This window comes from Erpetoichthys calabaricus, chromosome 13, assembly GCF_900747795.2.
Source record: "Erpetoichthys calabaricus chromosome 13, fErpCal1.3, whole genome shotgun sequence".
Lineage (NCBI taxonomy): Eukaryota > Metazoa > Chordata > Cladistia > Polypteriformes > Polypteridae > Erpetoichthys > Erpetoichthys calabaricus.
In genome coordinates, this window is record NC_041406.2 from 134,292,700 (window position 1) to 134,319,325 (window position 26,626).

A 26,626-nucleotide genomic window follows, 5' to 3' on the forward strand; every position below is an offset into this window, starting at 1 on the left:
ATGAACAACTGTCCTTATAACTGTTATTTTTAAGATCCATAACACACAGACAGACAGAGCACTGCGTAATAGAGAGACAGACTGGCAGAGAAGTCACTAGATATATAAATAATCAGGGAAGGCACATGTACTGAAAGAAAAAAAAGATCAACATTTGCGTTGTTCCTGCTGCACTGAATAAGCTCACGCGCTCTAACATCACCCCTCTCCCCGATCTGACTCTCTAAGTAACAGCACAAGTACAGATTTATAAATACACTGAAATTAACCGCATATTGTTTATTAGTTTAAGGCATCTGATTGTAATTAACCTGTAACAATATAATGGTCCACGGAATGGCCAGACTATTCCAAATACCATAGCTGCTTTAGCGTTGTTAGTGTCACTCCGCCACTCGGAGCAGCTGATCAGAAAGAGAATTATTGGTATACAGAATCAAGCACACGCTGCCTCAGCCATTCGCTATTTGAACTGCTCTCATCTGACAAACGCTTCAGAGCCTTTCCTGTACAGACCTCGCGGTTCAGAAACAGTTTAATTCCAAGAATTATAAACGTACTCAATCAGTCCATCAAGTGCTCCTTATAGAACTGTTTGTACTTACAAGTACAATTACCTCACTGTAAACTTGCGATACAGTTATAATATTGCATAACCTGCGCCACTTTATAAAGCACATATTTACATATGATGACGATATCATTTTTAAGATGAAATGCAGCAAAATTTTTATTATGTTTATTACATTATACAGATAAAATGTTAACGTCATTTAAATCTATATTGTTAATAATTAAACATGTGAGGACACGGTGTCGCAGCACTAGCAACGAGCTGGTGCCCCAATTATTCCTGCCTCGCGCTGTATTCTTGCTGGGGCTGGTGTGACACTGCGGAAAGACAGATGGATAGAATAATTAAACATGTACTATGAAGATATTTCAATGTTCCATAAAAGTTTTGAAGAATTAGCATTCTAAGCTTACAGATGGCTTAACATCTATCACAGAGCTGATTGTGTGGCAATTGGTTACTTGGAGAAAGAAAAGGAAGGACAGAGACAGTACTGCTGCAATAAATTATTTCATCACAGGTCACGCACGGCGCAGCAAGCATCTTGCGTGAGGCACGAATAATTTGTGGACGAGGCACCTGCTCGTCACTATCACTGCACCACCGTGTTCCCATGTTTAATAACATGCTTTAATTCCTATCATCATGAAAATTATATCAAGTATACATCTCAGTATTTTAATTATTCAGAGAGCTGTAATATTACGAATGTAATGGATTCTGTGTCCTGTCAGAGGAAGAGAAAGCCCATTTAAGAAGCAGGTAGTGAACATAGAGCACATAGAAGATCAAATACAAAACAAAGCATTTAACATGCTACTTTAGTTACGATGGGATTTGAGAAACTAGAAAATTAAACAATTTTAAGATTAAGTTTGTGATGTTCTACTTTAATGACAAAATAAGCTACGTGATTAAAGTGGAAATTTTGAGATTAAAGTTGACATTTCGTGCTTTTTTCCCACTGTGTGCCTATTTTTTTTTCTCTGTGCCCTAATAAGCTTTCATATGAAACTCAGATGGTGGGATACGACTCGCCTTTTCTTGTCGACTCGCGACTTTGATATCTGACCGCTTCTTTTTTATTTCGGCACTGTGAAACTTTGTGAACTTGAACTTTCGAGTTTCTCCAACACTCTGTGTCACTTGATCAACTTCCTTTTGTTGATTATATCACTGTTTAAACCAACAAATAGTATGTTTTTCCTTGCCTCCACTTGGTATTCACTGAAATTCTTCTTTTTTCCCCTGTGCTTTTGCCATTGTCTTTTCACAGAAGGCTGAGCTTAAGGGCTATTTATATTGATTTGCATATTCAAAGAGGCGTAATTCTGGAAGGAGTTGAGGCGAAACAGCAGGCGCGTGCACGTGCATTACGTTTTACGCTGACCGGGATTTATATAGCGGAAGAACGTGGAAGTTGGCTTTCGCACAGATTTATGCATCTGGATTTTTTTGTGCATACACACATTTCTGCTTTATTCCGTACACCATGTTATAGTGTGAATTCTACGCACGGCGTTATACATGAGGCCCCAGGTCATTAAGATGTTCATGTTAGCTATTATTTATTATATGTGCCCCACTCTCTTTTGAAGCGGAAGGGAATCGCACATTTGCAGTAGCTGCCCCCAGACTGTGGAATAGCTTATCCCTCAATGTTAGAGCTACTCCTTCTATTACTGTTTGTAAATGTAGACTCAAACTGACCTTTTTGATTAGCTTTTGAGTCCATCTAGATGCATGTTTTTATACTTATTTTTTATTTTGCTTTTCACCTTAAAGTGTCTGGACTAATGATTATATGGTTTGCAATTTTTTTTTCCCTTTTCCTTGTCTCTTATCTCTCATATGTACAACACTTTGGTTAATGCAATGTAGTTTTTTTTTAATGTGCTTTATAAATAATTTGCTTGCTTGCTAGAAACAATCAGGAGATAAAATGGATGGCCAGGGCTAGGCAAATCTCAAAGTCAAGAAACACTAACAAATCCAGTGAAGTTTTCAGGGACAAGAGGGTATCGTAGTGTTTAGATAGCACAGAGAAATTCATTAACTAAGCTAACTAAGATAGATTCCTAACCATAGTAAATTCGCAAAGAAGGTTTGATTTTGAAATCCCAGAGCTAAAATAATTTGAATGCTATAGCGCCATCTTAAATAATTACCATTTGGTTTCAACATTGTGGTAGCAAGGGGCATAACAATTGGCATACAGCATAACTGCTAACACTGAAAAATGCTGCAAAATGTTGGTATGAATGGTAAACAGGGCCCACAAAATAGTGGCAATGTAATGTCAATTTCATTTTGACAAAAATAAGTGAATAATGAAAAAAATCATGCATTGAAATTAGAAAATAGACAAAAATAAAGAGTGCACAGCCAATGTCTCAAAAACAGCAAAACAATAATGGTTATAACAGAACTGTCCGCAAAAGGTATCCAACAGTCTTATTAGGATGTTAGTTTGTAAACTAAACCTTGAAGTTGAAGGGCATTAATGCCAAGGCAGGCACCCACAATATATCTTCCAGACTGTATCCCTTCCAGTGGACTGGACTATAGCACCATGTCATCACAAATCTGTAATTTTCTATATATCAAATTCTAAACTGCCGTTTGCCTTTAATGGAAGGGAAGGAGCTCTTGCAGAGTGGTGAAAACAAAATTAGTTTAGGGTGGGAAATGTAGAAAATTGGATGGATTCTAAAAGTATGCCAGAAGGGCCAGACAGGAGGACACATGACCTGCTTTACCTATGGCCCAACCTTATACTCTTGTGGAATTTTTCTTCTTGTATCTAAGGAACTTTAAGGAGCAGTCCCCAACTTCAAAGATTTTTCTTGTAAAACCTGCCATTTATTACGAACATTTTGGAGATATTCAAAAGACTAGGTTCTGATGTGCCTATTGAAGGATTGATGAACAAACTGAGTTTGTATCCATACACCCGAACAAAGGGAGAAAATCCACTACAGTGAACCCTCGTTTATCAGGGTTAATCCGTTTCAGACTCTACCGCGATAAATGAATTTTCACATGGTAGGATTCTTTATTTATAAATCGAATATTTTCGCAGTTAGAGTATAGAAAACCTGTTTACGACCTTCTAAATACATTTTTTTTAACATTATTAGAGCCCTCTAGACATAACACCCTTTAGTCACCATTACACTCGTATTACCCAATATATTAGACAAAATAAAAGAAAATAAGACATATTAGACATTACAAATATCATATTATTATTATTGTACTGTACATTTAATTACACACACACACACACACACACACACAGTTCTTACACACAACCACTAACCTATGAAGGCACGAGCTCAGTAGGAGAGTCTTCAGGTTGTAAGCTGGAGCGCTGATCACACCCTCAGAGGACACAGATGCCCCTGGGAAAACCCCTGAAACAGCTGACAGTCTACCTCCTTACCCTTCTTACTTGCGCTATAACGCGCAATAAACCTCTCACGCGGTACTCCGCTTACTTAAAAGTATTGTGCAGTGCCTCTCAGCTTTGGAATTGGTTGTTTTGTTTCTCTCTTTCTCTCTCAGACATTCTCTGCTTCTGGCGGAAATGTCATCTCTGACTTGTCATGGAGCACGTTTAAACTTTTGAAAAGAGAAAAATGTTTGTTTGCAGTGCTTTGAATAAAGTTCTTTTTTTTCTACAACCTCCTGTGTCTCTGTGCAAATCTGTGACCCAAGCGTGACAAGGTGGTGCAGTATCTTCAGCAGGTGCGTCGTTGTCTTCTTCCGCTGAAGGAGTACTAGGAGTAGGCAGTGGTTGTCTGGGTGTGCAGCTGAAGAACATCTTGATAGGCAGTTGCTGGCGCTGTCTTTTCATATGCGTGAGGAGGCTTTTGTAGGGTATTGCCATCTTTGATCATATCCAAGAGTTTCACCTTCTCCTGGATGGTAAGCATCTTCCTCCGGTGCTTAGTTTCATTGTCAGAAGGCTTAGAAAAAGCAGCACGTTTAGGAGCCATCGTGGGGCTTAGATAAAAGTTCTCAGAAAGCGCATGCGTAGTGACGTAAGCATGTATGAGAAAAAATCGCGATAGAGTGAAGCCGTGAAAGTCGAAGTGTGATATAGCGAGGGATCACTGTACAAGAACAACATAAAAAGTTTCCTACAAAATTTTGTCTACCTAGTTAGTTTGGTCGACAAAAATAACATTTGTTTCTATAGCACATTTTCATACAAGGCAGGTACCTCAAAGTGCTTGACAAAATGTCAAAGAAAAAAGTGTAAGAAAAAGGAAAAGCGACATATAATAAATAAGTACTGTATATCCATGTACTGTATAAATGTAATACCAAAAATATTAAGAATAAATCAATGCACATTTAAATAATACAAATACAAGTAATAAATAGAGTCCTTTTAAGTCTCTCTTGATGATAATGATAAGTTCAGTGTTTTGATCAAATGGCTAGGAAGGACAAAAAAAATCTCCAGCTACAAGATACTAGAGATAAAAAAATAAAATCTGCAGGGGTTCCAGGGCCAAAAGACTGCCCAGCCCCCACTGGGTATTCTGCATAAGGTAAATTGTCTTAAGTAGTTCCTGTTGTTTTTAAGCTTTGTCTTAAAACATTTGATGCACTGGGTCTCGTCAACAGTTGGAGCATACACATTCATTCCAACATCACAGGTAGCTTTACAGTACTTTAAGAAAACTGGGAAAGAAAACAGAACAGTACAGGTTAGTGATGACTACAAATCCAAGAAGTATATGATATTTTAATGTATGTATAATTTATTAGAACTTAATTAAAATGGAACTGTAAAAGAGTCAAATTAAAAAGTTGGTTTTAGGAGCTTTTTAAAACAGTAAAAAGCCACCTCAGCACTTCTTTTATGCTTAGATCTTGGTGTAGTATAAGAAGACAACTCCAAAGTATAAGGAGGAACAAGATTGAAAGAGTTTTATTTTAATAGTCTATTAAAATCAGTTCTAAAGAAAAGAGGTAATCATTGTTACTATGCTAAAACTGGTGAAATGTGCTTCAATTTTCTTTTACTGGTTTCAGTTCCTGCTGATGCATTCTGTTCTGACGGCAAACAAATTTTGCCTTATTTAGGTAGTCCTAAGGTAATAAGGAGGTAGGAGATAGATTAGGGTACCTGTACAGGTAGGCACACACAGATCCATACAGAATCTGACATAACCTGTCTCAGAGTCCGCCTATTCCTCGAGATTCTTGGAAGAATGTTTAAAGACTGACTGTCAATCAAATCCATAAAGTCCGGTAGTTTAGATTTCAGTTCTGGAATTTTGTACTGTACTTCTATGGAGTAAGATCCCTGTCAAAAATAACTTGTAATAATGTAGGGCAAATCTGTTCCCCTAAAAGTTACACTTGCTTCTGAAAATTACGAGTACAGTTCTCAGGCGTGAACAAACTGTCAAAAATAACATCGTTGGATGCACAAGACATTCAATTTTTATTAGTACGCATGTGCCACAAACATAAAATTCTGAAGTTGTTCTTAATAGCGATCGTACTTCATACTTAGCCCCCTTACAGTGGCTCCAAAGGTCAGAACACAAAAGCAAAATAAATCTGACACAATGAAATGAATTAAACAATGACAACATGCAATTGACATTAAAAAGTGAGAGCATGAAATTAACAAATTAACGGTGGTGCATTTTTAACTTTACATAACGTCTTAACCGAGTGTTCAGATGTTTGATGTTGTGGAATGTTCCCAACCTTAGGATTTCAGAACTCTTGGTCATAGATTTGGGGCTGGGGTAGGAGGCATGGAATTATGAGCCATCCCCGGGAGGATATGAATATATACAAAACAGATGTAAAGATCAGGGGCTTTTGCACAATATAAACTTCTGAAACAGCCCCCTCATGATGGCACTGCTTTTAAGTGAGGTTTTTTTATAAAGCTCACGATTTTGCTATGTAAGCACTGAGTTAGATTAACGACTGGGTTTGGAGAATATTACACCCTTATAATGGAGGAATTTAAGACAAAAATAAATAAGCAAAATAAGTCAAAAGAACTGAGAAATATGAGAATAAATACATGATAGCATTAAATATAGGAGTTTGCCCCGTGTAGGTGGAGGTTTCCTCCCAGAGGGCAAAGACATGCAGGTTAGGTGCTTTGGCAGTACTAAATTGTATGTGTATGTCCGCCCTGCGATGGACTGGCGCCCTATGCTGGCTGGGATAGGCTCCGGCAGACTTGAGCTGGGAGAACTTTTTGTCCAACTTGAGCTGTGTTGATAGGGGGATGGGTTAGCAGGCTACTTGTTGCTTGTGCTAATTGACACATTTGCAGAACAAAGACGCTATTGAGGAGGTGTGAAGTAATTTAAGGTGACCTGGGATTACAACATTTTTCGTAGCTTTCAGGGATTCTAGTATTAGGTGAAGAGGCACTTGCCTTCTTTGGAACAGGAACAATGCAGGATGTTTTCACAAGCTTTTTGAAACTTACAGGGCACATTTTGGAGTCTTAAGGACAGACTGAATAAGTTAAAGATAATGCAACAAAGCTGGTCAGCGCAAGCCTTAAGAACTCAAGGACTGAGTCCATCTGGTTTCACAGCTTTTACTGTGTGTAGCACTCTCAGTTGTTTCCTTACTTAATGGAGGGTTAGTCCCAGATTTGAATCCTATTGAAATGTCATGGGGGGGATTCAAAACAGGTGTTAAATGCAAGAAAATCCACAGACATCTTGCAGTTGAGAGGAGGTTGCATGCAGGAATAAAAAATTTCACCAAGCAGATATCGGAGAATGTTAGCAGTTATGCAAAACACCTAGGAGTCATTTCTGCAAATACCAGCTTCTGAGGCCAAGGGCATACTTTCTTTTCCTCCAGTACAAATACTGTATGTTGAAAAATTCAATAATTTCCATGCATTTAACACTAGAATTACCAGAGCCTACGAAAAAACTCGTAAATCCGTCCCACCTTAAATCGTGTCTTAAAGCCGTTTGCACCTCTCCGCCAGAGTCTTTTGTCATCTAAATGTGATGATAAACAAAAGCTACTAGCAGCCAGCTATTCCATCCCCCCACCGACTTAGAATGAACTCCTAGCTCAAGCCTTGCCTTGATTTGATTATTTGGGATTGAAGTGGAGTTTTACAGTGGAAATAATTCGAGCGTTATTTGGAATACACGCATTTCATGTGTGTTCCGTTTCTACAGTATAGTAGGCTGTGCAAACACATTTTTAAAACAGAAACGTTTTTCATATTCTAATAGTAAATGACAAAATGAAGGCATAAACTATATAACGTATGAAGCCTGAAGTCCATATATCAAAGAAACACTTTCACAAAAGGTACAAATAAGAGAACACGTGCGCTTTTCTTCAAAAATATAACTGCACAAAAAAAAAAGCCGCGTTAGCATGCCACATTGACACTCTTACTACTACTGCCGCGGTGGCGTAATGGTATCAGCTCTTGACTGGGGATCAGAGGGTGGCGAGTTCGATCCCGCACGGCTCCACTTCGAGAAGTAACCTGCTCTTATTCTTACAATTTTAGAATAACAACATAAATTTCATTTCAGTCTGTAACAGCCGGTGTAACTTATGATACTGGTAAAGGTTAGCTTTTTTTTTTTTTTTTTTTTTTTTAATTCACTTTTCATTCTCGCAGTCGATGCATACTAACCCCCCCCCCCCCCAAAAGGGTTCTGACACATAAACGCTGGTGAAGCTGCCTTCCTTCGTATCTCACCGTCACTTGATTTTCTTTTTATTCAGTGTTATTGAGTGTTCCTGCCAGTCCCCAAAAGTTGCTGTATGCTGTTTCTTTTGTACTCCAGGACATGCAGAGGAGAGAATGATTTCACATTATTTATGCTGTTTTCACATAAAGACTGCAGAATACTCGTGACTGCATTCTCGTACCAATGCACTTTTTCCATCACCTTTTCCTGTAAGAAGCAATGTACTCACTTCTCTCTATGCTGTGGTTTCTATTACACACCTGAAAGAGACTATATATGTGAAAACTTCATCGCACTAATGCAATATTATTTGAAAACGAACAGCGTCAGATCAGGTGTGAAAATTTTATGAGCTAGGAGTTCATTCTAAGTTGGTGGGGGGATGGAATAGCTGGCTGCTTGTAGCTTTTGTTTATCAGCACATTTAGATGACAAAAGACTCTGGCGGAGATGTGCAAACGGCTTTAAGACGCGATTTAAGGTGGGACGGATTTACGAGTTTTTTCGTAGGCTCTGGTAATTCTAGTGTTAAATGCAAGACTTTTTACTTTTTTATATGGCTATCAAAGAGTACACATTATTTAGAAAGGACAAGAAAGAAAAAGAGGATGAGTCCCCATTAATGTATAACTAATTTAAATGCAAGGTACCTTCAAACAGATGGTGAACCACAGCTTAGGGGTTGAGGCCGCATATTTGGAGTGTGTTATAGACCCCTAATGCAGACAATAGGTTCAATTTACATCTTTATTAAAAATCCAAGTTTAGAGGGAGATATAGTCATAAAGAACATTGAAAAACAAATATTAACTGGACTAGCCTTACAAAGAGCTGGGCACAAGAAATTCTTTTTTAGATGTAAACAGTAACTGTTTTTTAACACTATATAATAAAGTACCAACGATTGGGGAGGCCCATCTGGATTTAGTGTTTTCTAATAATCAGGATAGAATAGAGGGAGTTAAGGTGATTAAAGTACAGCTAAGATTTTGAAATCATAATTTAATAGAATTCCCTGTGTTTTGGCAGAATGTTTATTCAAAAACTAAAGCAGTTAAATAAAATGCTAGCAAGGCAAACTTTGAGCAGATATGGCTGGTGTGCTGCCAGAAGATTTTTAGTTGGGTGGCCAGATAGAGTCAATGAATATCATGGGGTGGAACTCTTAACTCTTTTAGGGCTAATTTTTTTTTTGTTTCTTTTCTCCCAGGGTTGAATATTTTTCCAAAAACTAACTTTTTTTAAAAAAAGAACACAAAGCAATTGAAATCAACAAAAAATATTTATTTTTGACAAATGTTACTGTCTTGCATGTTGTATGAGCCTGCATACTCTATGATTTCACATACATATCTCATACATTTTACACAGCAAAGTCCTACAAAGTCTGATCTCACTCAAAGCAGCCAATTTCAGTCATTGCCACATTGCACTGCTTACAATATGTGTTGCTTTGGTGCCTACTTTTCAATTGTCTGTTGCTGCACTTTCTCACATATATTGTTAGTTTGTACTGAAGAGAGACAAGTCACCTGTTTGCCATCCTGCCATGCCACTTCCACCAAGTTTTCTGCCCACATGAAAACCGTATTGTCACCTCTTTTCCTCTTCAGCCTGTCTGGCTTCATGTGTATCCTGTTCACCCTCACTGTGCCACAAGCTCAAATTCCTTTGCTCTGTAGCTCCATGAACAATTCTGGGCATGTATAAAAATTGTCCAAATGTACACAACATGACCCAAATGTTCAAAGCCCTGAAGCAGCTCCAGCACAACTTGACTTGTCAAGGGACAGTTCTCTCTTTGAAAGAAATACTTTCTTGTATATGTGATTACTTTCAGGCAGAAACCAGTGTTTGCTTCTGCCAGTACAAAATCCTTTATGCCATACATTGTGGGCTTGTCTGGCATATATTTGCAGAAAAAAAGGTGTCCCTTTTATTTTATCATAGATTCATGCACAGACAAATCACAGCCAGGCTGATAAAATTGTTTCTATGTTGGTTCCACAATGTCAAACAGGGGCTGAACTTTATGCATGGCGTTATAGCCTGGCTCACCCCATGGGATTTGCTTCTGTTTATTACAGAAGTGAATAAAACTTTGCAGCATCACGTACCTATCATCACACTGCATAACCTGTCCAAAGCTACCAGGGGACAAAGCACGTTTGGACCAATGCTCCCTGAAGTTATATCACCAGTTCTGTCCCATCTCTATTTGTAATGCCACAGCGCGCTTCATCTCGTCTTTTGTTGTGGGTTTCCACTTTGAAAAACGAGAATGCGATGCAAGCGCAGCCCGCGATTCAAAAAATTTCTCTGCCTACCTGTTTGTCTCGTCTGACAGTAGCTGAAAAGCAGCATCAGGAGAGAGCAGCCTGAAGTACAGCAGCTGGTGATCTGTCGTGTCCAACAGCAAGCCATGCCGTCTTGTGAAGTCCGGTAGCCAGTTCGGCTCCTACGGATCAATGTCTGTGTATTCCTTCTACGCGAACGTTGCCGTAGATGCATCAGCTGCGCGAATGCACTCATCTGGCAGCAGATCAGCTGGCGCGGCATCGGCTGGTGTCCGATCAGCTGATGCCGGCTTCTCACTCTCTTGTTCGATCTCCTGATCACTGTCAATAAAATCCGATTCTGAAAAATCAGAGTCCGACTCCGCGATAATGTGCAAAACATTGTCTGCCGAGTGTTTTCTGCACTCACTTCGCTCCCTAGTGACATGTCGATGCCATCTTGCCATTGTTTACATTTCGCAACTCACGCACACGCAAGGATTAGTGGCCGAGTCAACGAGTCTAGCATTCCTCCAAGCACAGAGGGAATGCCTGCGACGTGACAGTGAGTTTTGTCGCCATTAACAGCTGATTGTCGCCCTCTATCCCTGGATGTCGACTTTTGTCGACATTCGCCCTCCACCCCTCCTGTCGACAAAAGTCGACATCCGCCCTAAAAGAGTTAAATTCTATAGCAAAGTCAAATTACAATGTACAACAGTTACTAATGTAATAGTAGGATTATTTATAGCAATATTATATTAAAGAGTGGAGAAATTGGATTGTTCATTGGAAAAATGAAATATCAATTTGCAAAATTCAAATTTGAAGTAATCATCAGCGTAGCTCACTTTTGATGAATGTGGTACTTAATAATTATAATCTGATAGGGGTATATATTGTATATGTAATTATTATATAACTAGCTATGTTCCCCATCTAAGACGGATTGAAATCGGTTCCTGGTCCCTGACAGTGATGTATATTATTTCTGAATTCCAAGAAAAAATGCTTGTGGAGGAAAATATAAAACTCATGAAAAGACCCTGCTCCAGAAAACAGTAGTCTTTAAAATTTTTGCTTGAGGTAAATAAACTCACTCATCACCCACCAAGACAGCTGAAGTCAAGTCAGATGCAAAATTCCCAGAGTCTCTTTATCTGGGAGTTAGGTGTCTGGAATTGTATAGGGTAAATAATATATTGTTATTTGGAATATATATGTTTCATGTGTGTTCCATGTCTACATCGGTCTGTGTAAATGTAGGATGACAAGAAATGAGAGGCAAGAAATGTTGAACACATAACTAAAACAGAACCAACTTTAAAAATCAATAAACAAACAGGTATCACTAGCTAGGCAGAGGCAAGGTTCGCTTCAAAACATGGTGAGAGGTGGAACAACTCGAACGGAGGCTGGTGAGTGAGTGAGGAGGGCCCTACCCGGCTCCCCACTCTTGACCTCACGGGCCCCCCTTCCTTCGGCCTGCAGCCTATGTCTCAGATTAGCACAAATAAATCGCTTCTGCAAGCAAACTAAGATACTTAGCGCGATAAGAGTAGTCACAAAATCAACCACAATATTCAAGCAAATTATAGAAAAAATCCAATCTAAATCCATTAAGTAGTTCTCTCATAAAAAGCAGACAGACAACTCAACTCAGACAAAAAGCTCTCCCAGCTCAAGTCTGTTTGTCTGGGTGTGAGGTTCCTGGAGTTGTATAGGGTAAATAATATATCATTATTTGGAAGACATGCATTTCATGTGTGTTCCATGTCTACAATGATCTAAGTAAATGTAGAATGACAGGAAATGCGAGAAATGCAAGAAATGTTGAACACATACCTAAAACAAACTTTTTTCATGTTATAGTACTAACGACAAAATTTTGACATGAAGTTTTTAATGTGTGAAGACTGAAGTTCAAATATGAAATAGGCTTCAGGGATTCTAGTGTTAAAAGTGCAATTTTGAATTTTTTTCATTGAAAAGAATACTTTGAATAGTCATTCTCCGCTACTAAAATATAAAAAACATTGATTTAAATATTATATTCAGCAGTCAGTTACATTGACACAACTCAATAAAAATGCCTCTGAAGTACTGCTGAGGTTTTTCACATGTTATTTCTAAAGAGAAATAACATGAAAAATGCAGAACAGCATGGAAAATGCTAGTCAGCAAACAAAAAACGAGTGATGTAAATATACTATATAATATTTAAAAACATATAAAATGCTGTCATATAGCAATTTGGTCTGAAATGGATTAAAACACTCTAAGAAAGCAGGACTTAAACAAATTACACTTGGGCAGAAGTAGTCAAAGAAACACCTTTAAGCGGTCACATTTTTTAGGAGTGAGTGCCATACAGTATTACAAAAATTGGTGATAATAATTTTAGAAGATTCCTTAGACAGGGTTGGTTCCTACCTTCTGCCCAATGCTACTAGAGTATGCTCTCACTGTTACTGTTTTTAACACTAGAATTACCAGAGCCTACGAAAAAACTCGTAGATCCGGCCCACCTTAAATCGCTTCTTAAAACCGTTCTCACCTCTCCGCCAGCGTCTTTTGTCATCTAAATGTACTGATAAAGACAAGCTGCCAGCAGCCGGCTATTCCATCTCCCCAACGACTTTGAACGTAAACAAGCTTTTCCCAGCTCATGCCTTGATTGATTATCTGGGAGTGAAGTGGAGTTTAAAGTGGAGTTTTAGAGTAGAAATAATAGATTGTTATTTGGAACACACGCATTTCATATGTGTTGCATTTCTACAGTAATCTGTGTAAACACATTGTTAAAACAGAAACGTTTTATATATTCTAGTAGCAAATGACAAAATGTAGGCATAAACTATATAATGTATGAAGCCTGAAGTCCAAATATCAAAGAAACACTTTCACAAAAGGTACAAAAAAAAAGCCACCACCAAAAAAAGCCACCTTAGTGTGCGACATTGACACACATTAGCTATCACTGCTTCCGTGGCGCAACAGTATCAGTCGCTGACTGGGAATCATGAGTTCGATCCTGCACAACTCCCTTTTGAGAAGTGTTCTTATTTTCACTATTTTAGAATAAAAAGATACATTTGATTTCAGTCTGTAACAGCTGGTGTAATTTATGATATTTGTAAAGGTTAGCTATATTTTTTTTTTAAATTCACTTTTCATTGTCTCAGTCGCGTTCAGGATCCTTCCCTACCGCCCCCCACCTGACACTGCTGTTTTCACATAAAGACGCGCTATAGTTCTGCAGTGTATCACGATACATACGACTGCGGGTTTTTTTCCCCCAATATTGCCAGTCCCCACGTGTTGCTGTATGCTGTTACTTTTGTATTCCAGGACATGCAGAGGAAAGCATAGTAAAGAGCAGTAACTTCTGCGCTATATGCAATCATCAGACACTCCCCATCTGATGCTGTTTTCACATAAAGACGTGCTAAAGCTCTGCAGTGTACTTGTGACTGCATTGTCGTACCAATGCTTGCGAACTGAACTGTCTGCATGCACTTTTCGTGGCATTATACGTGTATTTTTTGAGCATGCCCATGTAACTCAAACACAGGAACATATGTTGATGTAAAAGTATAACAAAACAAGTGCACTTTTATTCAAGACTATAACCGAAGAAAAAAGAAAGCAAGTTACAGTAGGAGGTTGATATGACAGCTTGCGTGGTGGAATGCTAAGAACTGCTGATTTCCATTCTGTGCTATATAACTGTTAACATTGAACATGAATCTGATGATTGCATATAGCGCTGTCTTATTCAGTGTGCGCAAGAACATGCAGGTGGCCAGTTGCTGAGTGCTACAACGCACATTTTAAAAAAAGAAAGAGACAAATATATGTGACGTTTTGAAGAAATCATTTTATGACGCGAATAGTACCAATCAGAAAACATCGTCGAAGTAATGCAATATTATTTGAAAACGAACAGCGTCAGATTGGGTGTGAAGTTATACTGGCGCTGTTTGAGTCAGATCAGAAGCTGAATAAGCTGAAAAAACTCCTGTTCTGACTCTAAGTAAAAAACATGAATTAATCAACAGAAATAACCGCGATTGACATTTTAAAGTTAACGATTTACAGTGCATACCAATTTATAAATTCAATGTTCATTTGAGGAAAAAAAGAACCACTTTCTTCAAAGCTGGGAATCGAACTCACGTCTCTGTAGCACGGTAAGGCAGCTGAGATCCAAGTCAGCAAACCGTAGCGTTAAGCCACGGAAGCTTTTGTATCATCCTTGAACCTTTTGTGAAAGTGTTTATTTGATGTTTGGACTTCAGGCTTCACAGATTCTATAGTTTATGCCTACATTTTGTAACATTTATTACTAAAATATGAAAAAGTTTCTGTTTTAGCAATGTGTTTACACAGATTACTGTAGAAACGGAACACGCATGAAATGCGTGTGTTCCAAATAGCGATCTATTATTTCCATTCTAAAACTCCAGCAGTTCAGTCACTCCCAGATAATCAAACAAGCCATGAGCTGGGAAAACTTAGTGAACGTTCTGCGACGGTGGGGGATGGAATAGCCGGCTGCTCACTGCTCCTCTTAATCGGCACATTTAGAAGACAAAAGAGAGGTGAGAACGGTTTTAAGGTGGGCCGGATCTACGAGTTTTTTCGTAGACTCTGGTAATTCTAGTGTTAAATAACGGGCACAAATAATTGCTGGGTAGATGAACATTATTCTGTCTATTCATCAGTTTACATAAACTGTTTCATTTTTTTTTCTCCTTACTGCATGGAACCAGATCTAGACAGGGATGCTACAGGGCATGTTCATCATGTACCTCAAGTACTTAGATTGTTCATCTTAAAGACTGAAGAAATAAAGTCCTGACTAGGTAAAGTTTAAGTCACTAAATGTGGTGCAGTAGTTATCAATGCTATCTCATAGTTACATTGCACTGGATATGAATCCCAAACCAGCCTGCTGTTTTTGTGAAATATAAACATTCTGACTGGGTCTTTATGTATTCTTCTATGGGTACTATGGGGCTCCTGCCACCTCCCATAATATGTAAGTGTTAACTGAAAATTATAAAGTGGTCTGATACTCTGGCCTATGCAAATTAAATTTGAATTCATCAGCGTTGAAGTTAAATACAACTTCTTTTTATTTACTTTCTGTTGGCTATGAGCTTTCAACTGAGTAACTTCATTTGGAAAAACCTTGAAAAACAGAATAATTCCTTTCCTGTCTTATATTCTTTACTGCTAAGATTTAAAAGTTTCCATTGTTTAAAAATTTGAAAAAAGGATACGTGGATTCATCATTTAACCATGTTTTTTTTTCCTTTTTTTTTCAAATGTGCTTGCTAGTTACATACAGTAAATAGGTGTGCCATTTACTGTAAAATACCATGTAAAAATTCATAGTGTTCAGAGTGGCTGAACCCTTGCAAGATAAAGACCCTGATTTGTTAATTAATATTGTGAATTGTTTTTCTTCCCACAGAAAGTTTCTGAATCTCATGTCACATTATATTAAACTGCTCACTGTGTTATCAGAAATTAATTTATAAGTAGCAGTAACTGATTTTTATTTCTACTTTATTGTGTTGTCTTCATTTACAATTGAACTTTTTTTTCTGTACAGTTGTGCCTTCAGCTAAAGGCCTTTTCATGTTCCTATCATTGTTGTGTTTCTGTTAATAGTTAGAATATTATTCCATAATCATGTACTTATTAGGCATAATATTGCAGTTTCCTAGAGCTCCATTTCAGTTCTAAATTGCAGTGTCATATGAGCTCAGTTGTGGACATTGATTCTTCACTTTGTACCTTAAACTGAAATGCATTTTTAATGTACTTTTATTGTGATTATTGGCTGTGTCTTCTTTCTCTTTGTAGGGGCTTATTGACCTTATTTAAATCTGATTTTATCTGCAAACGCCCTTCCCTTCCGCTTTCATTTTCCCCTTTAACTTTTGAGCTCAGTATGTTTGAACTTGTCTGTTCTCCACCGCTGCTGTGCACACTCATCTATCGCCCCCCAAAATATAATAAGGACTTTTTAGACGAATTTGCAGCTTTTTTGGCTGATATTACCTGCAGATATGATCGCTTCCTTTGTTTGGGTGATTTTAATATCCATGTTTGCTGTCCCGTTAAACCTCTAGCAAAAGACTTTCTGGACATTATTGACTCCTTTGGTCTTTCTCAACTAGTCAATGGACCAACACATGGACAGGCTCACACACTGGACCTGGTTCTTTCTCGCGGTCTCAGAATCAGTGACTTGGACATTCTGCCTCCCAGTTTTTCTGATCACTCGCCTGTTCTGTTTAATTTGGATTTGGTCTCTGCTGAGCATGGTAAATCCACCACTACCCGTCCCTTCCGTGTCATGTCCCCTTCTGCTGCTGAAGATTTTGCAGCTGCTTTTTCATCAATCTCCACATCATGTGAATCCACGGATGCTGATGTTTTATTGCAAACCTTCTATACTTCCTGCTGTTCTGTGATGGATGTTGTAGCCCCACTCAAACAGAGACAATCCAAAGTCAAGCATGACCCATGGCTAAATGAACAAACTCGCTCCATCAGGCAAAACTGTAGGCGGCTAGAACGTAAATGGAGGAAAGATGGTCTCACTGTTACCTTTGACTGCATGAGAGACATGTGGTCTCAATACCAGAGAGCAGTCAGAGGTGCAAGGAACCGTTTTTTTACTGACATCATCTCAAAAAATTCTGGCAATCAACGTGTCTTATACAAAACACTGAATGCTGTCCTCTCTCCAGCTGCAACTGTTTTCTCTTCTCCCTCCAATGCTCTTTGTAATCAGATCCTTACGTTTTTTCTGGATAAGGTCACGAACATTAGATCCCAGATCTCCATTTCTTCTTCTGGCTCTATTGATTTAGCCGTTCCTGTACACGGCTCCCTCACTAGCTTTGAACCCATTTCGCTCCCCAATCTGGAAAAAATCGTCGCCTCAATGAAGCCTTCAGGCTCTCCGGACAATGTGGTGCCGTCCAGACTGCTGAAAGATGTCTTTCCTGTGATTCGATATGATGTCTTAAAGATCATAACTAGTAGTCTATCTTCGGCTACAGTTCCTTGTGCTTTCAAACACGCAGTAGTACATCCAATCGTGAAAAAACCTGATCTTGACCCTGCCGTCTTCTCCAATCTTCGTCCAATTTCCAAACTACCTTTCCTGTCAAAATTACTCGAAAAAGTAGCTTATGAGCAATTAATTCACCACCTACAGGACCATCAGGTAATGGACCTTTTTCAGTCAGGCTTTAGGCCCCAACACAGCACAGAAACAGCGCATTTACGTGTCCTAAATGATGTCCTTTTGGCATTGGACTCAGGACTCTACGTGATTATGGTTCTTCTCAATTTATCTGCTGCCTTCGACACAATCGACCACGACATCATGATCTCCCGACTCGAATCCTGGGTTGGTGTATCTGGCTTAGCCCTCGACTGGTTCAAGTCATATTTCTGCAACAGGACTCTTAGAGTCATGCTAGATGATTTTTCATCTGAATCAGTCCCACTCCCATGTGGTGTCCCCCAGGGTTCCATTTTGGGGCCACTACTTTTTTCAATTTACATCCTGCCTTTAGGTGCAATTTTTAGAAAACATGCAATCTCGTATCACCTATATGCTGATGACTGCCAAATTTATTTCTCCCTCAAGTCAACTGACTCCACTAAACCTCTTCTCGACTGCTTATCTGACATTAAGGACTGGCTGGCTGTAAACTTCCTTCACCTGAACGATTCAAAAACCGAGGTCATTGTTTTTAGTCCCGACCGCAAACAGACCCTACCCCTTGACCTCGACTTTCTTCCCATTCCAGTAACTTCGTCTGTTTCCAATCTTGGAATCAAAATGGATATGGCCCTGAAAATGGATGCTCAAGTCAACAGCACAGTAAAATCCTGCTTTTTCCATCTCAGGCGAATTGCCAAACTCAAACCAATTCTGCCTTACCACCTCCTGGAATCAGTAATCCATGCATTCATTACGTCCCGGCTCGACTATTCTAATTCCTGCCTATATGGTATTAGTAAAGCCACTCTTTCGAGACTCCAATTGGTTCAAAATGCGGCTGCAAGACTTTTAACTGGAAGCAGCAGAAGCCAACACATTACACCGATTTTAAAAACCCTACACTGGCTGCCGGTTAGCTTCAGAATTGATTTTAAGATACTCCTCTTAACCTATAAGGCACTGAATGGTCTAGCCCCTGCCTACTTGAGTGTCTTGCTCCATCGTCACAATCCCCCTCGTGTTCTTAGATCCGCAGATCAGCTGCTCCTAACCGTTCCCAAGGCACGTTTTAAAGCTCGTGGTGAAAGGGCTTTTTCTGTCTGTGCACCCAAGCTCTGGAACTCCTTACCTTTAGTGGTTAGGCAAGCCGCTTCAGTCACCACATTCAAATCACACCTAAAAACGCACTTCTTCACATTGGCTTTCAATTCTTAACCTGTCTTATTTCCACTTGCTTTTTGCTATTTCTCTGTTTTATTGGGTCCCCTGACCTGTTTTTTAGTGTCTCTGTTTTAATTCTCTCTTAATGTTTGCTTTTTAATATTTTGCTTTTAGTCTTGCTTGTTTTAACTGTACAGCGCTTCGGTCAGTTGTAATGCTGTGTTTTTTAAGCGCTTAACAAATAAAAATGGTATGGGTTGGTATGGTAAGATTGTCTAGAAATTGTTCCAAAAACTGCACTAGAGTTTACATATTTTCTAGTCTCATTTTCCTTTAGAATTTTATCGGGAAATTTTCATACTATAAGCTTCAGATGTTGAGTGTAGCATCTTTTTGTGTGGAGACCACGTACAGCCTAAGCACATTCATTTTATTGTTTAAAAAATGTTTATATTTTGTGTGATTGATATTTATAAAATATCTTCATTTGTGTTCAACAGTTCCAGCTTCAGATGTTTGACATAGTGTGCAGCTCTTCTTGGGCCAACAGAGACAAATGCTGTGAAATCCCAGGACTTGTAAGTAATTCTTCAACTCAAGATAAAATTATTTATTATAAAAATCAATACACAAATGAATTTTACAGATACCACTTCAAAGTAGGCTGCAGGGTCAGTTGTGTACTGGGGTACTTCAAGTACCTATCTCGGACGAAAAGAAAGAAAAAATAAGAACTGACAGATACTGATTGGGGAAAACTGTTTTCTAATCTTCTAGCCATGTCACCGACCATTTTATGGCAATTCCCTCATTTATATACAGTACATATACATATGATACTACCAAGAGGTAATTCAAGAGTATCTTGTGTCTTGTTATGTACAGTATTTCTTAAGGCACATCAGAAACTGTCTCTTGAGAGTTTTTCTTCATCATAAAGCCATAACCACAAGAAAAGACTTTTGTCTTTTTAAAACTGGAGGAAATATGACTGACCTGTTATCTGCTGAAGTCCAGAATGAAATTCCTTTGTTTTGGTGACTGTCAGGATCAAGTGGCTATATGCAGTCTCATTATTGCTGAAGCAAATGTAATAATGCATAGTAAGATACATGCAATATAGGAAGAGATTAATTTGATTTCTGAAATTCTGTGTTTGTCCCTAAAATTGCCATTACCTATGCTTACTGTCTCTGTTTATTCAGAGAATAACTGAAACACTTTAATTATTCAAGTTCAGGTACAACGAAATTACCTTTTGTGACAGCCGCAAGGTGCATTTAAAGAAAAATCAGATAATTCCAAATATGTCATATACAGTGTTAAGTGATCAAGTAACCAGAGCAAATTATTATTGCTCAAAGTACAGCAGCATAAATTGTTATTGCACCTGTTAATAAATAGCACATTACATATTATATATTATATACTACATTAGTATATTGCACTTTACCAATATAGCTTATTGCACATGTTCAATTAAAAATGATCTCAGACTGAGGAGATTCAGAGTTCAGAAGGTTTATGGCAAACAGGAAAAAGCTCTTTTTTAGTCTGTTTGTGCGTACACAAATTGACCTAAAGCGTCTGCCTGACGGGAGGAGCTCAAACAAAGAATTTCCAGGATGAGTTTTGTCCTTGAGAATGTTTTTGGCCCTTCTCACATAGTGAGTATTATTCAAGAGTTTGAGTGATGGCAGTTCAGTCCCAATAATGGCCTCTGCTGTTTTTATGACCCGCTGCAGGGCTTCTTTAGCAGCCTTGGTGCAACTGTTGTACCAGGCCATCATGCAGTTAGTTAAGATGCTCTCTATAGTGCATCTATAGAAATTAACCAGCAGCTTCTGGGGGAGGTCATGTCTCCTTAGCTTCCTGAGAAAATAGAGACGTTGTTGTGCTTTGCCTATTATAGCCAAGTTGTTGTCAGCCCAGGACAGGTCCTCTGAGATGGTGACTCCTAGAAACTTAAAGCTGGAATCTCTCCACAGCAACTGCATTGATTGTTATGGGACTGTGATTGGTCTTTTTAGTGGTCCTAAAATCCAGAATAACTTCTTTGGTCTTTTTGGTATTTAAGACCAGGTTGTTGGTGTTGCACCATGCTTTCAGATTCTGAACCTCTTCCCTATATGCAGCTTCATTGTTGTCTGTTACAAGCCCGATGACAGTTGTATCATCCACAAATTTAACAATGTTTGATTGGTGGATGGGTTGACAGTCATGGGTGAAGAGTGCATAGAGAAGGGGACTTAGTATACATCCTTGCGGCACACCAGTGCTCAGGGTAAAGGTGGAGGATGTGTGTTTGCCCATCCTGACAGACTGGGGGTGGATGGTGAGAATATCCAGTAACCAGTTGCATATGGACAGAGTAAGTCCTAGTGCATAGAGTTTTTTGATCAGCTGGTTAGGTATGATGGTATTAAATGCAGAGCTGTAGTCAATGAAGAGCATCCTAACATAGGTGTTGGGCTTTTCCAGGTGCGAGAGGGCAGCATGTAGAGCCACACAGATGATCTGTTTGACCAATAGGCAAACTGGTGTTGGTCTAGATCAGCTGGGATGGAGGCTTTGATGTGGGTGATTACCAGTCGTTCAAAGCACTTTGCGATGACGGGTGAGAGCGACTGGTCGATAGTCATTAAGACAGGTTATCCTCGGTTTTTTGGGAACAGGTACAATGGTTGTGGATTTCAGGCACAAGGGGACTACACATGAGGAGAGACAGAGGTTGAATATGTGTGTAAATACCTCTGCTAATTGGTCAGCGCAGGCCTGGAGCACACGTCCTTGCACATTATCAGGACCTGCTGCCTTCCTTGTATCGATGTTTTCGAGTGCCCGCCACACATCATGTATGTGTACGACTACAGGCTGTGAGTCTCCTGTCAGCTCGAAGCTGACTGGAGGCTGTTTATTGTCCTTGTCAAACTGTGCAAAGAAACTGTTACGTTCCTCTGCTAGGTTTGCATTGTTATTGGCTAGTGTGTATTGTACGTCATTTTTCTTTTTGTAATCCATGATTAATCGGATGCCTTGGCACATCCGCTGTGAGTTTGAGTTACTGTCAAAGTCCTCCTCAATCCGTTGTTTGTACATTAGTTTAGTTAGCAGACTTAATGTCCTTCTTGAGGTTAGCCCTGGCAGCTCTATGGGCTGTGGTGTCTCCTAATTTAAAGGACTTTGTCCCTTTCCCTGAGCAGCTGTTTGACTTCACTATTCATCCATGGTTTCTCATTTGGGTAGACCTTAATCCTTTTGTTGATCATGACATTGTCCACACAGTAATTAATATATGACAGCACAGATGAAGTATATATCTCTAAGTCTGTCTGATGAAAAAATATATTACAGTCTGTTTGTTCAAAGCAGTCCTGGAGCTGGCAAATGGCAGCTTCAGGCCAAACTTTTTAACAGTCTTGCTAATTGGATTAGTACTGTTGATAAGGGCTTTGTGTGCTGGAACAAGAGGCAAAGAGAGATGATCAAACTTGCCAAGGTGGGGGCGTGGAATGACCTTATAGGCATCTTTTATGTTTGTATAGACGTGGTCTAAGACAGGGGTAGGCAACGTCGGTCCTGGAGTGCCACAGTATGTGCAGGTTTTTGTTCCAACCCAGTTCCTTAACGAGAACTCAATTATTGCTGATGAAGCACATATTGCTTAAGTGACATTTTAATGCTTCATTTTAGTGGTCTCGCTTGTTAAGGTTCTCCAACCTTAATTGCTTATTTCAATCTTAAACTGCTGCATTCAGTGTTTTAATTGCTCCTTATTAGCAATAAGATGTAAACGACAAAGCAGCCAGCAGTTCTCCAGCTAGCTTTTTTCCCCAATTACATCTGTGTGTGTTCATCATGCACGGTTTGATTTAATAAAACACTTAATGGAAAAATGTGACAGACTGAAAATGATCTGTTTTAGGCTTCAAATCATTTGGATGATATCCTTGGAAAGGAAAAAAATCTACGATATAAAAGCCTTACATTGCACAGACTAACAAGCCATAAAATTAAATAAGGTCTGAGATTGGCAATGATTGGTTTCTAATTAAGCAATTGGGTTGGAATGAAAACCTGTAGCCACTGCAGCTCACCAGGACCGACATTGCCTACCCCTGTTTTACATCTTATTGCTAATAAGGAGCAATTAAAACACTGAATGCAGCAGTTTAAGATTGAAATAAGCAATTAAGGTTGGAGAACCTTAACAAGCGAGACCACTAAAATGAAGCATTAAAATGTCACTTAAGCAATATGTGCTTCATCAGCAATAATTGGGTTCTCGTTAAGGAACTGGGTTGGAACAAAAACCTGCACATACTGTGGCACTCCAGGACCGACGTTGCCTACCCCTGGTCTAAGATGTGTTCCCCTCTGGTTTTGTACATGCTGATAAAATCTCGGGAATACATCCTTAAGATTCGCTTGATTAAAATCCCCAGCAATGATAAAAATTGCATCAGGGTGCGAGTTCTGTTGTTTACTGATAACGTCAAACATTTTTTCAAGCACTGACTTAACATTAGCCTGAGGAGGTATGTATACTGCCGTAACAATAATGATGGTATGTTCTCTCGGTAGGTAAAACGGTCGGCATAACTAAATAGAATTTGATATCAGAAAGATTTTAGAAAATAGGGAGTACGATAGTAACTCTGTTGCCTAGGTAAGTCTTTTTCACCTCTGGTTCTCTTGTCTGCTAGGGTTAAAATTTTGGTTTCCAAAGTAGTCTGTGGTCTTGCTCTCATAAAATAAGATCCAAAAACTTGAACTTTGGTTCTTGGCAAGAATGGGGGTGGGTCATGTTGTCATTGTCCATGTTGGAACAAATGACATACATAAAGGCAGTCTATCAGTTCTTAAATCCAAATTTAAAGATGTAGATGCTAAGCTGAGGAGCAGAACTGACAAGGTAGTTTTATCAGAAGTTCTACCTCTGCCACACTCTACTCCATGCAAGATTGAGGAGAATAAAAAGTCTTACTGCGTTTTTGGGGTGTAGGGACTCTTTCTGGAACAGAAGTAATCTCTTCTGCCATTATGGGTTATGTTTGAACAGAAAGGATACCAGTGTATTGTACACAGTTGTAAGAGCCATTTTTCTTGTTCTATAAGATTCATGAATATTTCTTAGATGACAATGCATAAATTATGGGAGGTTCCTATAACCCCCTAAATTGAATCGTATTGGTACATTCTTGCCATTTCTAACAGCTTGGAGTAAACATTATTCTTCAGTTAGTTAGTGACAGCCTTGCCTTGTATAAGGTGTAGAGTCATACGGTTTTTAACAGTGACAGCATGTTACCGTGCCTGGGTACTTGCCTATGTGCCAACCGGCTTATGAGCCTTTTTAGTGTGAGAATTAAATATGTAAGAAAACAGCACTTAATTTCTGTGTTGTGCCATACTTAAAGCGTACAGAAGAAGAAATTAATAACCTTTAAGTAGAGAAGAAGAAATTAAGAACCTTTAAGTAGAGAAAAAGAAATTAAGAACCTTTAAGTAGAGAAGAAGAAATTAAGAACCTTTAAGTATAGAAATAACTAAAGTTTTTCAAGAAAAGCTAAGTTTATAGAAGATACATTTTTTCTCTTTTTTTTTGCCTTTTATTCTACGTGTGTAACTATTTTTTCTTTTATTCTTGTTTGGATTATTCGCTTTTAACTTTCACTAAATACCTTTAAAACGAACTCTTGGACTCAGAGAATTCTTTTGACACGCGTCTTATCCGTGCCTGATGACACCTTATAATTCAGCAGCTACAACAGTAATCCAGATGAGGCCTTATTAGTTTGTTATAAAGCTTCAACAACAACAACATTTATTTGTATAGCACATTTTCATACAAAAAGTAGCTCAAAGTGCTTTATATAGAGAAGAAAAGGAAAATAAAAGACAAAATAAGAAATTAAAATAAGACAACATTAGTTAACATAGAAAAAGAGTAAGGTCCGATGGCCAGGGGGACAGAAAAAAAAAAAAAAAATACTCCAGACGGCTGGAGGAAAAAATAAAATCTGCAGGTGTGCCTGGCCACGAGACCGCTCAGTCCCCTCTGGGCATTCTACCTAACATAAATGAAATAGTCCTCTTTGTAATTAGGGTTCTCACAGAAGGACTTGATGATGATGGTCATGCAGATTTCTGGCTTTTAATCCATCACTGTTGGAACATCACGGTGCTTTGAGTAGATGCCACCACCAAAAGGACACCGGAAAAGGAAACAGAAGAGAGAGTAGGGGTTAGTATAGATTTTAGAGCCACCATGAATAGTTATTATAATGAATTGGATATACAGAGTATCAGGATTTAAATTACAGTGAAGTTATGAGAAGGCCATGTTAAAATAATGTGTTTTCAGAAGTTTTTTAAAGTGCTCCACTGTATTAGCCTGGCGAATTCCTATTGGCAGGCAATTCCAGATTTTAGGTGCATAACAGCAGAAGGCCGCCTCACCACTTCTTTTAAGTTTTGCTCTTGGAATTCTAAGGAGACACTCATTTGAGGATCTGAGGTTACGATTTGGAATATAAGATGTCAGACATTCCGATATATAAGATGGGGCGAGATTATTTAAGGCTTTATAAACCATAAGCAGAATTATGGTTTATAATAATTCTGCTTATTGTAGTTTTAGCCAATTCTGCACTCATCTACACACTACACCTTAAACATGTACCTATTTTAGTTTAATGCCCAGCATAAATATAAATAATATATGCACCACTCTGATCATATCCTTTTGTGGCTTACACATAGGATTCAAGTATGTTGGTTAAACATGACTCTCTTGTCTGAAACTATGCTGACTGTTCAGTAAAACTCCTGTTCTTGCCATGTGTTACTCAGTCTTTCCATTAATAATTCCTTCCATTAATTTTCCTGTGATGCATTTTAAGCTTACTGGCCTATAGTTACTTGGATCTGTCCAATTACTCTTTTTATATAATGGGTTTCTACTCTCTGGTATTTTCCATTCTTTCACAATTTCCATAGTGCACAACACTTTCTAAAAATATGTGTCAAGGGTGTATATATCTACTCATTAATTTCATTAAACACTTGAAAATAAATGTTATCAGATCCTGGTGATCTATTTCATTTCGGTGTTCTCTTTTTACAATTTAAAAATTACTAGGTACCTTCTTAGTAGCCCCCTTTACTGCTGGCAGGTTATTCACTTCTTCACATGTGACCTCATCTGTTTCATTACCTTTATTTTTTAATTCCCCTTTAACATTCCTGTATACTTTGCCTCCTCCTTGACAGTTCTTTTTCTACTAAAATACTGAAAGAATCTTTTTAGGTCATCTTTTGCATTATCTATAATATTCCATAATAATGGTTGCACTCATGCGCCATATAATTCACATTAGAGTTATTAGTCTTGGGCCTCATCCACATGTACCCGGGTATTTTTTAAAATGGGAATTTTCGTCCTTTGTTTTTAAAAAAAATCCTGTCCACACACGCACCATTTTTTAAAAAATCTCCGTCCACATGAAAGAGCAAAAATCTGCTATCAAGAGAACGAAACAGGCATAGATAATAAAGGGAATGTCATTTAGATTATGCCCAGCACCTTTTTTTTTCCCAAATGTGTGTTCAACATGGAATTCGC

At 38.6% G+C, this 26,626-nt stretch overlaps 1 protein-coding gene across 1 annotated transcript in view; it reads left to right on the top strand.

Annotated features, from left to right (window-relative positions):
- Window positions 1-26,626, top strand: part of col14a1a (collagen, type XIV, alpha 1a) — a 504,124-nt gene that overhangs the window by 370,880 nt on the left and 106,618 nt on the right. The window contains 1 exon segment of the mRNA XM_051935518.1: window positions 19,500-19,577. Coding sequence (XP_051791478.1) covers window positions 19,500-19,577 — 78 coding nt within the window.